The sequence below is a fragment of the Myotis lucifugus genome, unplaced genomic scaffold, assembly GCF_000147115.1.
Source record: "Myotis lucifugus unplaced genomic scaffold, Myoluc2.0 scaffold_108, whole genome shotgun sequence".
Taxonomy (NCBI): domain Eukaryota; kingdom Metazoa; phylum Chordata; class Mammalia; order Chiroptera; family Vespertilionidae; genus Myotis; species Myotis lucifugus.
In genome coordinates, this window is record NW_005871156.1 from 1,586,159 (window position 1) to 1,602,426 (window position 16,268).

The window sequence follows — 16,268 nt, forward strand, 5'->3', positions numbered from 1 at the left end:
ATTCTTGCGCTCCTCTGGTCTGCTGTTGGGAGTCTGTATAATATTCTTTATTTCAGTCAGTGTATGCTTACTTTCTAGATGGTCCTTTATCACACCATCGAGGGTCTCATTAGATTTCCTGTACATCTCATCAAGTTTATCGACAGACTCTAGAAGCCTCTTGAGAGACCTCAAAAGTGTGGTTCTGAACTCAATATCCTCCCTTGATAGTTTTGTCCTGTTTCTTTGTCTCCGCATTTTTTACGCTTTCTTGGTACACCCCCTAGTGGTCTTTGTGCGCAGTCTTGTTGTAGTTAAGCCTTGATTGTTGTAGTTAATACTAGAGGGATTTTACCTCTAGGCCGACTGGCTGTCCAGATATTTACATTATGATTCATAACAGTAGCAACATTACAGTTATGAAGTAGCAACGAAAATAATTTTATGGTTGGGTCACAACATGAGGAACTGTATTTAAAGGGCCAGAAGGTTGAGAACCACTGTTCTAGAGGGAGCAGGCCATTTACCGAATAATTTTGCAGATGAGCTGGTAGTCATTTATCAAAGTAGACAGCCTAGGGGAGCAGAACACAGTGCTGCTTGGATAAAGGGGACCATTCCTGGGCCTATTCCTTAATAAACATTTATTGAGCAACTACTCTGTCAGGCACTATTTAGATTCTGGGATACAGCACTCCCCCAAATAGAGGGGAAAATTCCTGCAAAGCAGATTGAAGCCTTCATTCTAGTGAGGGGAGACCAACTCAAAACAAATGAGTAGACTATTTAGCATGTTAGAAGAAGGTAGGAAAGGAGAAAAATGAAGCAGGAAGGGGGGATAGGGAAGGCTGGGAGAAGGGTGGGGAAGGGGTTCAATATTAAATGAGATGGTCAAGGTCAGGCTTACTGAGGTGACGTTTGAGCAAAGACAGGAACAAAGCAAGAGACCAAACCATACAGCTACCTGGGGGAAGAGAATTACAGACAGACAGCGCAAGGACCCTGGTTCAGAAACATTGCCATGGTGTCTGGAGAAGATCAAGGAGGCTGGTGAGTTTGGAGTGAAATAAGCACAGGAGGAGGTACCGGAAGACAAGGTAAAAGGTAATGGATGGGGCAGACTGTGCACTGTGATTCGTTATAAGCCTTTGACTTTTCCTCGAGGTAGAAGTGAAGCTATGGGACAGTGTTGAGTGGAGGAGGACCTCCACTGACAAACAGGTTTAACAGTTCATTCTGGCTGTTCTGTTGATGACGACTGTAATTCAGACAAAACAGTATAACACCTCACAGGACGGTACAGTGAAGGTCATGAGCAGTGGGCAGGTTCTGGGTGGGAAAATCCATAGAACATTTCACAAATGAGGCAGCAGCAGCATTCTCAGACTTCTCAGTGGTTGAGGGTGTGTGCCCTGCCCAGCTAACGGCACCAGGGAATCTTTACAAGTGGAAGTGAGCTACCTACAGAGGCAGGAGCCCTGGCCCTGCTGCTCCATGGCTGGATCCCTTGGGCAAATTATTTACTTCTTCAGGACTGAAGTTTCCTGACTTACAAACAGGAAGAACAAATGTCTGACTTGCCCCGGGACCTCAGACTGAACTCTGCTATCTTCAAATGCCTTCTCATCCTGAGATCTATCATTTGGGTTCAATGAGAGGCTTGAAGAGCATCTGAAATGCCACAGCAAAGCCAAACCCTGTTCCTTGAATAAATAGATAGTGCTGTACTCCTCCCTTGGACTTTCCCCAGGCTACAGGACTTATGCTTGACTTTCTTAGGATGTTGGCCTTGGGGAGGGAGGAGGGAGAAATCCCCATGTGGATAATGACACAGTAAAGCAATGTGCAGTGGCAGGGCCGAGCCGAGCACAAGGGACACAGATGTTGGCTACAGCACACAGGCAAAATTTTGACTCAGAGCAGGTATACGATTAGGCAACATCCACGACCCGTGTCAATGCAGACAGCCTAACGTGCTGGGCTGGGAAAAACAGAAAACGTCAACCATTTCACAATCCAGGGCAATAAGGAAGGTTGAAGCTACGTTTATGCAGGCTGGATAGCATATAATAGAGCTTTAGTATATAAAAGCTTCATCTCAGCCTGATTAGCACCATAAAATTATTGTGTTTAGGAATTGGGAAATGTTTAATGAAACCATGTTATTCTTTTTTGTAATAGGTTGCCGCTGTTCAGGATGACTGAGGCAGGCACTCCTGAGTTTGGCTGTCCCATCCAAATTACTTCTTTTCTTGTAGCCCCCACATGGCAGGTCACAGGTCCCAGAACTGACTTCCTGCCCCAGACCATAGGTTCACAGGTGGACTCCAGACATCAGCTGAGATCACCTGGGGCAGGAAGCTAGAGGCTTGACAATGAGCATGGCCTCAGAGTTGTCCTCTGGCCTTTGGACACTGTTCAAGGAAAGATCAAATCTAGAGCTACTTCCCCCGTATCCCAGGGATGTTACAGACACCTGACCACAAAAGCCTGCCGGGGTCCTTACCTCCAGAGGGTGTGCCAGCGACTCTCTTAAGGAATTTAACCCATTCCTCCATCTCCGCCTGGGAGCTGGCCATGAGGACATAGGAGTCCTGTCCCGTGCGACTCTGGTCCCATGAGGCTAGAGGAAGAAGCAACACTAATGAAGGTCTTAGAGTGGAAAGGGGCTGGAGCAGGAGGAAGCAAAGAGAAGTGAACCTGAATTGCTTCCATGGTTCAATTAAACAATCCTTCAAACAACACCAAAGCATTATCTACTTATCCTCAGTGGCACTGGATATCTGTGCACCCTTATTGTTTTTGCTGACGCTCTAGTTCTCTAGAAAAGCACTGACCACAATGGCTTGCAGTCAGGGAGGGTGACTTGGGCTGACAGCTGCTCCTGTAGAGGACAGAAGCCATTTGCTACCAAAAAGGAAGAGGAAATTCACAGGGTAGGTTCCGTATTAGAGGAGACAGGATCACCCCATACAAGTTTGAAGACTTCGTTCAGTTCATCATGCCAATCATAGTTTCCTAAGCTACCCTTGAACTCAGTTGTGGGGGTGGGGAAGGGAACAGCAACTCAGGAGGGAGGGACAATAAAAGTATGTGTGTCTTTCTCATGAAATCGGTGCTTTCTGCTCAGGATTACTGCTCTCCCGCCTGTACAAGACATTGCAAATGTTAGGTTCTCGATTCATATTTAATTGACAAATGAAGTTTGCTAGGATTTTATTTACCATTTTTTACTTTAAACACAAGATTGTAAAAGGATATATGTAGTATTTCCTGAATTGATGTTCTCAAATGGACAAAATGGTGGACAAAATGACAGGGGTTGGAGAGAGTATGGGAGGAGACCAAGAGAGAAAGTGAGAGAAAATATAATAGAGAACAATAGGGAGAGAGAAGGAGGAGAAAAGAAGAAGGAGAGCATCAAACATGGGTCTTGGGAAGGACAAGAAAATAATAGCAACCCTTTTTAATTATCAGATTCTATTAAATTTCAAAGGCCTTTGCAGACATCAACCCAATCTTCTCTCAATGTCAGGGCATTTCCCTCAAAGAGAGCCTGTTTTAGCACCATATTTGTGGACACTCTAGTTCTCTAGACAAGCACTTTTTCTTTCAGGAAAGCAAAAGACTTTCAATTCCCACCGGTTCTGGTCTCTTGAACCCATCTTAATGTCACCAAGCCACACCTTCTTTCATCCTCTGTGATGACCTAATCCTGAATCTATGTTACCATTGGGTCATCCGCTGTTCTAACCAGAAGTGTCAGTCCACGGAAGCCCTGGCTATTCAGGAACATCCTGAGATCTGGGTGTTTCCAAAAGTAGAATGGGAAGTAAAAAGTTCTCAAGGCAGAACTGAAACATTCCATAGAAATCACAATTTTCCTTTGCTCTAGTATCATTTCCACTCCGCAGATAATGTAACTGAAGCCCAGAAATTCACAGGCACCTGCTCATTGGTACCCAGTAAGTTACTGCCAAACTCAGGGCAGGGCTACTGGTCTCCTTTCTTCCAAGAAGAGTTTCCACTGGGCCATATTGCTCCTAATTTTGGCCAAAATTTATCTGGTGTCCTTCCACACCCCAATCCATTCTGTTGTTAAGAACTGCCTTTCGGTTTACCCTGATTCCTGAGAGATCCTTCAGTGTGACCATGGCAACCCCATGGAAGAAACATCCAGCTCTCGAGATGTTGCAGAGTGGCCAAGGCTTCCATGGACTCACACTTCTGGTCAGGAGATCTGATAACCCAATGTCAACATAGATTCAAAATCCAGCCATCCCATAGGGTAGAGAAGGCGAGGCACAGTGATATTAATATAGGTTCAAGAAACCAGGTCCAAAAGGATTTTGAATATCTTTTGTTGCCCCATAAAAAAATGCACATTGAAGTGCTAGGATGAGCTCTCTTTGGGAGAAACTGCCTAACATTAATACAAAGCCCATGAATAGCAACTCTGCCCTCAGGGATATGTTTTCTCTGACTTAAACAGTTTGTTCAACGTGTCATATATTGGGCTATTTTCCTTATCAGAAAGAAGCCTCCCTTCTTTTCTTCCCTGCTTGAGCAACTCCTACCCATTTTTAAAAACCTAACTCAAATGTCATCCTCTCTAGGGATATTTCTTAATATCATTTCTTCCCACTTCAAAGTAAGTGGGGAGTCCCTAATCTAAATCCCTTAATATCCTATCCTTACTTCTCTCACAGTAGTAGCTAAATTATCCTGAACATCAGTTTCCTTATCATTAATATCTAGGCAATTATTTAATACTAGAGGCCCGATGCATGAAAATCATGCAAGAGTAGGCCTTCCTTCCCCCTGGCTGCTGGTACCAGCTTCCCTCTGGCACCCAGGACCCAGGCTTCCCTCACAGCCCTGGCTTCGTCCGGAAGGACGGAAGGACATCTGGAAGGACGTCTGGTCTAATTAACATATTATGCTGTTATTATTATAGCTGTCCAAAACTAAAGCCTGCTCTTCCCCCCAAAATTTGCTAGCTGCACAAATCTCAGCAAATACATCCTTCCAATTGTTTAGGCAAAAACCTTGCAGCCAACCTTGGCTTCTCTTTCCCACATCCAATCTATCAGCAAATGAAGTCCTGTCTACCTTCAAAATGTATCCAGAAATGATTATTTCTCACCCCTTCACCGTTCTCATTTCTCACTTGCATGATTGCAATAGCCTCTTCACTGGTCTCCCTGCTCTGTCCTTGTCTCTTTTAATTCTCAACTCAAAAGAGTGGAAAAACATAAGTCAGATCATGTCATTTCTTTGTTCAAAGCTTCCCAATGGCTTCCCATCGTTGTAGCATAAAAACTAAACTTTTTACAACTGCCTGCAAGTACCAGTAAAAACTGTGTTCACCTCTGACTGAATCTCCTACTCTTATTTCCTGTCATCATTCCACTGTAACCACATTGGTCTCTTTGATGTTTCCTGAACATGTGAATAGGCTCAGAGACTTTGCATTGACTGTTCCCCTTCCTGGAATGCTCTTCCTCCAGATGGGCACTTGGCTCACTCCTTAAGGTCCTTGAGATTGCTCCTCAAAGGTCACCTTCTCAATGATGCCTACTCTTCCTGCTCTATTTAAAATGACCAATCAACCACTGCCATCCCCATCTCAACCAGCACTTTGTCTTTCTTTGCTTCATTTTTTTCATAGTACTATCCCAGCATAAAAACTATACAATTTACTCATTTATTTGTTTCTCTTGTCAGTCTCCTCCCATATATGGCTATATGCAGGCTATTTTGTTCTTTGCTGGATTCCTAGTTCCTGTAATAGTGCCAGGCTCATAGTAGATGCTCAATACATTTGTTGAATAAGTGAATGACATCTAATAAGGCAGTATGAGAATCAAAGGCAACATATGCACCGGAAGAAATAACCCCCTTATCCCTGGGGACTCCCTTTGGGTAGGAGACCAGATATTTTTCTGCAGGAGGTAAGAAGGGAGAAGGAAGCTTGCCCTAAATTTTTGCCTGTCCCAAATAAAGAAAAACATAACTGCAAAAAATGACCCTGATTAGCAGGGTCATTTCTTATGCCAGCAATGGCCCCTGAGAATCATCTTGCACAGGAGAATGACAAAAAGAGGGACTGAAAATTCTCTGCATCATAATGTAAAGGGCTGTATCTTGGAGGAGACTTGGAAATAATGGCACCTTTAGGAAAATTGTTCCCAACCTTACCATGCTTTAGAATTGTTTTTCTTTAGGAGACCGTGTGTGTGTGTGTGTGTGTGTGTGTGTGTGTGTGTGTGTGTGTTTTCAAAGAATTTCCCCAGCAGCATGCACGTGTGAGTGAAAATGAGAGAATAAATCTTCATTTTACCCCAGCACAGCAATCTCTGAGGGTACTGGACTGGTGCAAAGACCATGGTGAGTTTGCAGTTGGCGTTTTCAGTAGAGCTACCCTAGATTGAAAATTCAGGCTTTGAAACACATGTGACCATGGATGGTGGCAACCCATGAATGGTGCTGGGGAGGGAATCCTGGGAAAGAGGTGGGTTTCCCCAGAGAGGAGAGGCTAAAAAAATAAACTCTTTCTCTGAGGAGGAAGAGAGATGGATAGACCTTCAGATAAAAAAGCAAGAGAGGACCCATGAGGAGGTTCCCTGGGAAGAGCGGAATTTAAAAAGAAATATTTGTCTTTGTTTTATATGAATAGTCATAGCCAGTTTTAGGATTCGCTTCTACATTATAATTTCCTCTAGCTCTTCCCCAAATATCAAACACTTACATGGCATTAATTGTATACCAGACACTGTACCAAGTGTTTCGTATATATTTCTTTATTTAACCCTCACTATTATCATCATCGGCCCCGTTGTACAGATTAAGAAACAGAGGCAGGGAGAAATAAAAGAACTTGATCACAGTTACACAAATAGTAAATGGCAGGAAAAGGTTTTGGACTTGGGCAGGATGGCTCCAGATGGGGCACATCTAACCTCTCTGCTACACTGCCTTTTCCATCAAGTTTCTTATGCATGTAGCTGCCTCGGGTGAGTGGTGAGGGGGGAGCTAAGGGAAAGGGTGCTCAGGGGATGTGTGGCCTGCCCTGTTGTGTCAGCGTGGTGCAGCTGCGTGGCTGCACGGCCTAAGCAGCAGACCTGGAGTTCCTGGAGGGGCCGGGCTGGCAAAGGAGCAAGAGACAGGGAGAAGCAGCCTAAGTGTGATGGATTCACGCAAATACAAACTCCCCCTGAGACAAAGCAAGGCAAGCTCCCCTTGTCCCACATGCATTCCAGGAAGGTAAAGTGACTCTTGTTTGGGAAAAGCACAGTCCCGTGAGCTGCTAACATGTTCCATAGGTGAATTGCAGCACCTGACATGAGCTAAGTGCTCAGCAAGTCAGAGCTGTCATTCCTTGTTAGGTCACATTGAACCACAGGAGAGACGGTTGGTTGACTGTCAACTACTTTCCACCTACCAAAATGGTTCACATGGTTCAATTTAGAGTTTAATTTTAATGTCCCACTCCCCTTCTAGACTGAACTTCCTTTAGTGAGCAGGGATGATGTACTTTCCAGATCAGTGTCCCAGTGCCTAGTGGAACACCTGGCTCCAATCCATGCTCAGGGAATGCAGACAGAGTTGAAAGAATGCGCACCCACTTAGTTTGCTTGCTAGTTAATGAACTAGTGTGGTTCATTGACTATATACGGACCTACTATGCATTCTTCTTTTGTTTGTTTGTTAATCCTCACCCGAGGATATTTTTCCATTGATTTTTTTTTTAAGAGAATGGAAGGGAGGGGGAGAAGAGAGAGAATCATCAATGTGAAAGAGACACATCGACTGGTTGCCTCCCACATGCACCCCAACCAGGGCCAGGGACTGAGCCTGCAACCAAGGTATGTGCTCTTGACAGGAATCAAACCCACAACCCTACAGTCCGCAGGCCGATGCTCTAACCACTGAGTGAACTGGCTAGGGCCTACTATGCATTCTTATTAGGTTGGTTGGTTAGCTGTTGACAGACTCACTGAATATATCTTTGACTTATAGGATCCAGAAGAAAATAAGAATGTAATATACCTCTGGCCCACCGTTTGTCACTTACCTGGAATGACTTCAAAGACAAACTTCCCCGCTTCTTCTGGGTTTGTGGCAATCTCCTTGATTGTACTTCCGGGTAGATACATACAACCCTGAAAGATCAAAAGTCAGGCCTTTACGATGGGCAGCAATTGTATCACCTATTAGCTAACATTAAGTTGGAAGACAGGTAGGATAGTGATGGGATGGAGAAGAACATGGGAAAGCTAGGCCCTTCTGCTATTCAGGCCTCAATCAATTAAGTGGTAGCTATCGGAGAGCAAGCTAGGTGTCTGGAGAGAAAAGGATAAGGTCCTGACAGGAGAATGAGCTGAGGGGGCATCTTCACCAACGCTTGCCTCTTCCCACTTTTCCAAGGACCTGACTTCCTGGCCAAACCAGATATCAGGTCTTTGTGAAGGCTGGGTGGCCATGCTACCTGCTGGGTTGCAAGAGGGGGCATTAAGGGCTGAACCACAGGTAGTCATTCAAAGGATGGAGTTTTCCCCCTTGCTAAGCACCTTGAATATATTATTCATTTAGTCCTTCTAGCAATCCTCCAAACAGGATGTCATTATGCCCATTTACAAGGCAGAAAACGGGATCAGAAAGGTTCTGTAATTTGCCCAAGGTCACAGAGCTAGTAAGCAGCAGAATAGTAATTCATCTCAGAAGTGAGTTCAAAACCCCTTGTACATGAAGATGCTATTAGACAAACAAGTCACTCCCACCATGGGTACTAGTATGCTTGAGGCTTTACCATTCACAGTACATGGTCACAAGCCTAGCTCATCAGATCCCCGCAAAGCTCCATATCAAGAGCATGGCAAGATTTGCCACTTCTACTTTACAGATGAGGAAACTGATGCTTTGAAAGTCCGTGACTGCACGAAGAGACATAGTGATTACGTACTACATTAGTTACTCATAAGTTACATCGCACTGGCTGTTGGAGGTAGCATGTCTGATTCTGAGCTGAGTAGACATGTGTGTCTTTATTCTACAACAAAGTGTGGGTGAAGAGGACAGGAACAAAGAAGCTATGAAGGCAAGAGTCTTAAGGAATTCTCAGATCAGATCAGGACCCCGAAAGAATAAATGTTTATTAGAGTGCCTAGAAATAAAAATGTCTAAGAATGAGAAAGTAGAAGAAAAAGAAGAAGAAATGGAGGAAGAGTAGGAGAAAAGGGGAAAAGAAAAGGAAAATGAAGGAGGGGGAGAAGGAGGAGGAGAGGAAGAGGGCAGGAGAAAAAAACTAAAAAAAAATTGTCTATAAAAGGGAAGTCTGCATTTTCTTTTACATTTCTCTAAGTTCATTACTTAAAAATAACCTCCATCTACATGGTCCTCACCGTCTTTAAATATCAACGGTCTCATAAAAAAAATGACCCTGAGGTTGTGTTGCTGAGGCATTTGCATGACCTATGGCACCATTTTCAGACAGAAGGGAGCATTGCTTTCACAATAGCTAAGATCTGGAAACAGCCTAAGTGCCCATCAGTAGATGAATGGATTAGAAAACTGTGGTACATCTACACGATGGAATACTATGCTGCTGTAAAAAAGAAGGAACTCTTACCATTTGCAACAGCATGGATGGAACTGGAGAGCATTATGCTAAGTGAAATAAGCCAGTCAATGAAGGAAAAATACCACATGATCTCACTCATTCATGGATAATAAAGACCATTACAAACTTTTGAATAATAATAGATACAGAGGCAGAGCTGCCTCAAACTGATTGTCAAACTGCAGCGGGAAGGCCAGGGAGGGTTGGGGGGCAGGAGGGAGGGGGGTAAGAGATCAACCGAAGGACTTGTATGCATGCATATAAGCATAACTAATGGACATAAGACACTGGGGGGGTAAGGGAGGCCAGGGGAAAAAAAAAAAGGACACATATGTAATACCCTTTGTAATACTTTTAGCAATAAAAAAAATAATAAAAAAAGAAGGGAGCATTGCTGATAGGAAGGGGGGAAAGAGGTACCTGCCTCTCCCAAGTGCCTCTCTAAACTATTATTTGATAACCCAAGTCATTTCACCCAAAAATAGTAAAATAAAATACCATTTATTGAACAATTACTAGGTGATAGGCTCTATGCTAAATGGCCTGAATATATTATCACATATAATCTTCAGAAGAGCTCTATGAGGGATAACTGATATTTTTCTCATTGGAGAGATAAGGAAGTAAGGCTCCCAGAGGTTAGTTAGCTGATTCAAGATCACAAAGCTAGTTAATAGGAAAGCTATAACTTAAACCTTGGTCAGTGGGATTCCAGAATTACAAGTTAGGCTTTATTTACTGGCCCCATTTCCTTGCTGGAAGAAGTAATGATCAGAGTTAAACTAAATCACACCAAGGCATAAATGACAAATTGCAAGCCATTTCCTCATATTGAGCACGACAACCTTGAACAAGAGAGAGGAAGAGTAGAAAATACTGAAAAAGACATTATTAGGGATGGGGGTGGGGTGGGAACAGTGAAGGGAAGGAAGTATTGTCCCAGAAAAGGAAGGGCCTAAATTGCCCATGGCCACTTTTGCCTACTTGACAAGTAGATTGGGGTAAACCCTGTACAAAGATGGAAGGAGGGAGAGGTTTATGCTGGAGGCCACAAATCCTACAACAATGATCCTGGGGAGAGAGGTTTGTCAATGGTATGCCAGAACCTGGTTATATTGGCTTAGAACTATTACATTTTCAGGAACTCTGTGAACCAATTGTTAAACACGGCATTATTAAAAGTTGTTATATAAACTTACAAAGCAATATTTTATATTAAAAATAAAGGTAATAGTACTAAGAATTCACCACTTCCTAATTATTTACTATATTTAAGCATGATTTTTGTCCATGTGGTTATTCACATTTAATCTATCTATGTGGTAGAAATTCTATATAATATCTCTTCTTCTCAACTCTGTGTTCAATGATGTCATGTTAGTAGTTTCAATCAGCCATGGTAGGAGTATTTACACCCCAGAAATTAGTGTGAGCCCAGCAGGCATGGTTCAGTGGTTGAGCATCAACCAAGAGGTCATGGTTTGATTTCCGGTCAGGGCACATGCCTAGGCTGCAGGCTCAATCCCAGTGTGGGGTATGCAGGAGGCAGCCAATCAATGATTCTCTCTCATCATTGATGTTTCTATCTCTCTCTCCCTCTCACTTCCTCTCTGAAATCAATAATATATATATTATATATATATACATGAAATGCTTTTAAAAAATTGGTGTGAGAATTAGACCTTTCTGAGACCTCAGAGGAAAAAAAAATGCACAGACTGCCTTCTATCAAGCCTAGAAGTTCTCAAAAACATACACATAAGAGTCCATCTATAGCATTTCATGTTATTTAATCATTCTCTGTTGTTGGACATTAGGTCCAATGTTTCTCACTATAATTAGCACTGCATATATTATTGCTTTTGGACAGGTTCTTAAAACCAAAATGATTAGATGTGATATTTTTTTGGCTCTTGGAGATATGGCCACATTGCTTTGTAGAAAGGTTGCACCAATTACATGCATATCATCAGTACATTTGAGGGCCCTTTCATTTGATTGCTCTTAGATTTGGGGGTAGCTTCCCTTTTTGAGGTTTTTAGGGGTCAATGTGCATGTGTTCTTTTTAAATTGACAATGAATTTATATTTTTGTCATAAAAAAATCAGAAAGTAGACCCAAAAAAAGGAAAATTAAAATTATGGGTAACGCCAGTACTCAGAGATAACCACAGTTAACACTTCTGTGTTTCTCTCCAGGCCTTTTCCCATAAATGATTTTCCCCCTCAAGAATGGGATTAGTGCCGAAGCCAGTTTGGCTCAGTGGATAGAGCGTCGGCCTGCGGACTGAAGGGTCCCAGGTTCGATTCCGGTCGGGGGCATGTGCCTTGGTTGCGGGCACATCCCCAATGGGGAGTGTGCTGGAAGCGGCTGATCGATGTTTCTCTCTCATTGATGTTTCTAACTCTCTATCTCTCTCCCTTCCTCTCTGTAAAAAATCAATAAAATATATTAAAAAAAAAAAAAGAATGGGATTAGTATACACATAATTCTTTGTTGTAAACGGCTTTTTTTCCAAAACAATTATATTATGGATGTCTTCCAATTTCAACAAGTATTAATTTAAGGCATCAAAGGCTAAAATATATTCTATTGTATATAACACATATATCTATATCTATATCTATATCTATATCTATATCTATATCTATATCTATATCTATATCTATATCTTCCCTGATATAATTTAGCCCCTACCATTGTTTTCACATCACTGGTATAAACAACACCCTGATGAAAACCTGTACAGGTAAATTTAATTGCCTACATCAATGTTAATTGTCCACTTAGGTTAAATTCCTAAAATTAGAAATGCAGGGTCAAAGGGTTTGGTTTTTTGTTTTTGTTTTTTAAAGAAAGACAGATAAATTTTACTTTGATTTGGTGGCACAAAAAGCACAGAAGAGAATTAAAACGTTAGTTAAAAGGCATAAAGGAATTGAACAGGGAACAGGAACTAAATTAGTTGAAGCAAATTACCTGATGGTTGTAAATCAACAGGGGTTCAGATAGATGTAAGGAATTCACTTCTGCTTCAGAATAGTTGTTTTTGCTTTTAAACAATAGGACTGGGCCTGTTCCTGGGGGAATTTAGATACTTCATTGCCAATCTTCAATTAAATGAAGAGCCCCCTCTGACTATAAGTATAACCTCATCAGTTTCTTGTGGCTGAATTTTGGAACTGATCCTACCTTCCCCCTCTCCCTTCTGATGATTGGGTGACCCAGAGTTGATTCCTTGGTGAATTTCTCCTTTAAGAAAATATCAAAGAGAAAAGATATAAAGAGCCACCTAAAAAAAAATGTCCAAAAGGTCTTATTGTATTTGAAATGGAGCATGGGACCAGTGAATTGGGAGGCTGGGATAGAAGGAGCTGGACCATTTCTCCTCCTCAGGCCCCCTGTACATTTGGGTGCTAGGAGGAAGGGTAATGGACAGGTGGCAGAGGAAGGAGAATGGTCCAGGGACGTTTACACCTGTGCAGAAGCAAGGGTGCAGAACTGGATTGATCAAGAGAATTGGATAGCCGTCCCTTGTCTTTCTGTCCATTCCAGCCAGATACACCAGAAGGGAGCGGGCATGGCTACAGATTCCAGTCCCACATGGGGTTCTGTGAACCTGGGCAAAGCGTTGGAACTCGAGTCTCTGTCCCCTTGTCTGCAAAATGGGACTAGTATTTTGTGCTCTGCATATCTCAAAGGTTTTGGGTGTGAATCAAATAGACACCAAGTGTGAAAATACTTTGCAAAATTTAAGATGTTTAAAAAAGTATCCTATTAACATGAGAATGGAGTTCCTGAGCCTGGCTTTGTATTACATTCACCCAGTGTGAGCTTTTAAAGTTTACATCTTATCTCCTGGGCTCCTTCCCAAGGCGTAGGGTCTGAAATCATTAACACACACACACACACACACACACACACACACACACAACCCAAAACAGAATTATAGAAATAAAAGAATATCAATAGAACCCAGCTGGCATGGCTCAATGGTTGAACACTAAACTAGGAGGTCATGATTCGATTCCCAGTTGGGGCACATGCAGCCAACTGACGATTCTCTATCATTGATGTTTCTAATCTCTCCCTCTCCCTTCCTCTCTGAAACCAATAAAAATATTTTCAAGAAAACAGTATCAGTAGAAGTCCTTTGAATAATGATGATGATGATGCATATAACAATTATGATGGGCTCTGACAGAGAAATAGTTCAAGGTTTTGCTTTTGCTAATCCAGTGGCACCTGGTCGCTCTCAGGCTCAGGTGATAAGGAGCCTTAGGTAACAGGCTTTCCTAGGGGTTGGTTTTACATTGATGCTTGATCCTCCTTTCATGAAACAGGAAGGCAAGGAAATAAACGTACGGTAAGGGACTTCTCTGTGCTGGGAATGACAGTGGGTAATTGGGCAATTTTCAAGCATTCAGTGGGCCCCACGAACTCCCAGGCGGCTGGAGGGTTTGCATTTTTAAAAGGCATATTCCTCTCCAGAAAGGTGGTATGGATTATCATTTCCACCAGCTGTGCATGAGAATTCCTATTCCCTACAACACTAAAATGTCTAAAAAATCTTTGGCAATTTGATTACATAACAAATCCTTGCCAATTGGATAAGGGAGCAGTAGTATCTCATTGGTTTACATTGTATGTTTTTTAATTATTAATGAGATTGAACTTTGTATGTGCATTTTTTGTCCATTGCATTTTTGGAGAAATTATCCACTTATGTCATTTGCTCATTTTTCTATTGAGCTGTTTCTTATAGTCTTTAAAGAATACTTTAAATATTAAAAGTATTTGTTTGTTATATGTACATAAACAATTTTTCCTGCTTATTATTTGACTTTTCATTTTATTATGTTGGTTTTTATGTAAGGTATGGACATTTTAATTTATGCAATTAAATTTGCTTTCCCTAGTGCTGTCTCTGTTGCTATGCTTATAAAACACCTGCCTCCCAAAGATTTTGAGGATAACTACATTTTCTTCTAGGATTTTTATTAGCTACTTTTTTTTACATTTAAGTCTTTAATCCATCCAAAAGCATGAATGGTGTAAAACATAGTGTGGAACTATGCCATTACTTTTTCCAAAGAATTTAGCTCATGCCTGTAACTTTCATTTCATTTTAGGTATTTGCAATGCCTGTGAATCCCTAAACAATGTTAAATGGTAGCATAATAAAAGTACTCTATTTTGAATAGATTTTTCTTTATCTTAATGAAGTAATTATGGATATATGAAAAATCTACAAGGATATCCTTTTAATTCTTGTTTGTAATAATAATATAGAAACATCAGCCCAATGGATTATAAAATGTCCATACAATAGATTATTTTACCACCAATAAAAATTACATTGTAGAAGAATATTTATATAATGGACAATACAACATATTGTTAAATTTTAACTAAATATTATTATGTTAACTTTGCATTTAGGATAGACAAGTTTCTAAATGTGTATATATTTATATATATATAAGATTTGGGTAGTTATTTTTGCTAATGGGATCATTTTTATTTCCTACCTTATGCTTTCCCACATCTTAGAAATTTCCCATTATGTACACATATAGCTTTTGTAATCAAAATATACATATTCAAATAAAGTAAAATATTCTTTCTAAGAAATTCACTGTATTCCTAAAAACTTTTTTTAAAATAAACTTTTTATATCTGAAATTATTATTTAATTTTACCCAATGCTTTTTTCAGCCATCAATTTAGGGGTTGTGTAGTTTTTCTCATTTGATATATTGCTCTCTACCTATTGACCAAATATATTAAGAGATTTCCTACAAAATAAACCCTACTTGTCATCCTGGAAGCAGCTTTATCTAATTTTCCCAGACTAATGTAATCCTGAGAGGACTTTCCAGACTTAAGGGAGAGAAGCTAGGACCTTCACTAATTTATTTCACCCTTTGACATCGTTTATGCTTTTTCAAAACAGAATTTTCTTACACATGTTACATATCATTGGATCCTATGACAAATACAGGCCAGGTATGATTGTCTAATTTTACCAAAAAAGGGGGGTGTCCAGAAAAATTAAATAAGTACATAGGCAGATGGTAGTAGAGCCAGGAAAAGAACACAAGCTTGGAGAAAGCACACCTGTCACCCTCCACACCTCACGGAAGGAGACCCCGCTGAGCTGTCCTTTCTGCTCCTTCTGGAAAGCCCACACATTGTTGCCATCTCCCTTGCTCTCTGCTGATGGGAAGACTTCCGGCATCAGCTATCAATGCACCAGTTACCACCCTCTGAGCCTGTAATTACTTGGATCTGATAGAACTGGGTTGTTCATAAAGTGAAGGAAATCTGGTCACCACGCACAAGACACTGAGCAAGAACCGGGTCTGGGGGGAGGGGGGGCGGGGGTGGAGTTTCTGGCCCTTTTGTGGCCTCTGAAGTGACAGACATCACAGCCCCCACTGGAGGGCCTTGTTAGCCAGGGGCTGCTGACGCATCATGGATCCTTAACTCTGTCCTTAAAGAGAACTCTTATTACCAAAATGACAGTCTCATTTCTTCACATACCCTGCCAAGAACCCCCAGTATCTTCACCCTTCCTGGGCTTTCTTTCTGGTTCTGGAAGATTCTAGAACAGTGGTTCCCAACCTTTTTTTAGCCATGCCCCACCTATGCATCTCTAAAATCC

The 16,268-nt window shown here is 41.5% G+C and overlaps 1 protein-coding gene and 1 long non-coding RNA gene across 2 annotated transcripts in view; one reads left to right on the forward strand and one right to left on the reverse strand.

The window, feature by feature from the left end:
• LOC111826879 overlaps positions 1–3,091 on the forward strand; it is a 13,519-nt gene extending 10,428 nt beyond the window's left edge. Inside the window, exon 2 of the long non-coding RNA XR_002830321.1 lies at positions 2,161–3,091. This is a non-coding gene — a long non-coding RNA (uncharacterized LOC111826879). The remainder of the gene's footprint in view (positions 1–2,160) is intronic.
• Positions 1–16,268, reverse strand: part of ARHGAP25 (Rho GTPase activating protein 25) — a 77,188-nt gene that overhangs the window by 26,546 nt on the left and 34,374 nt on the right. Inside the window, exons 3-4 of the mRNA XM_006092981.3 lie at positions 8,057–8,144; positions 2,486–2,602 (exon numbers count right to left, since the gene is read on the reverse strand). Coding sequence (XP_006093043.1) covers positions 2,486–2,602; positions 8,057–8,144 — 205 coding nt within the window. The remainder of the gene's footprint in view (positions 1–2,485; positions 2,603–8,056; positions 8,145–16,268) is intronic.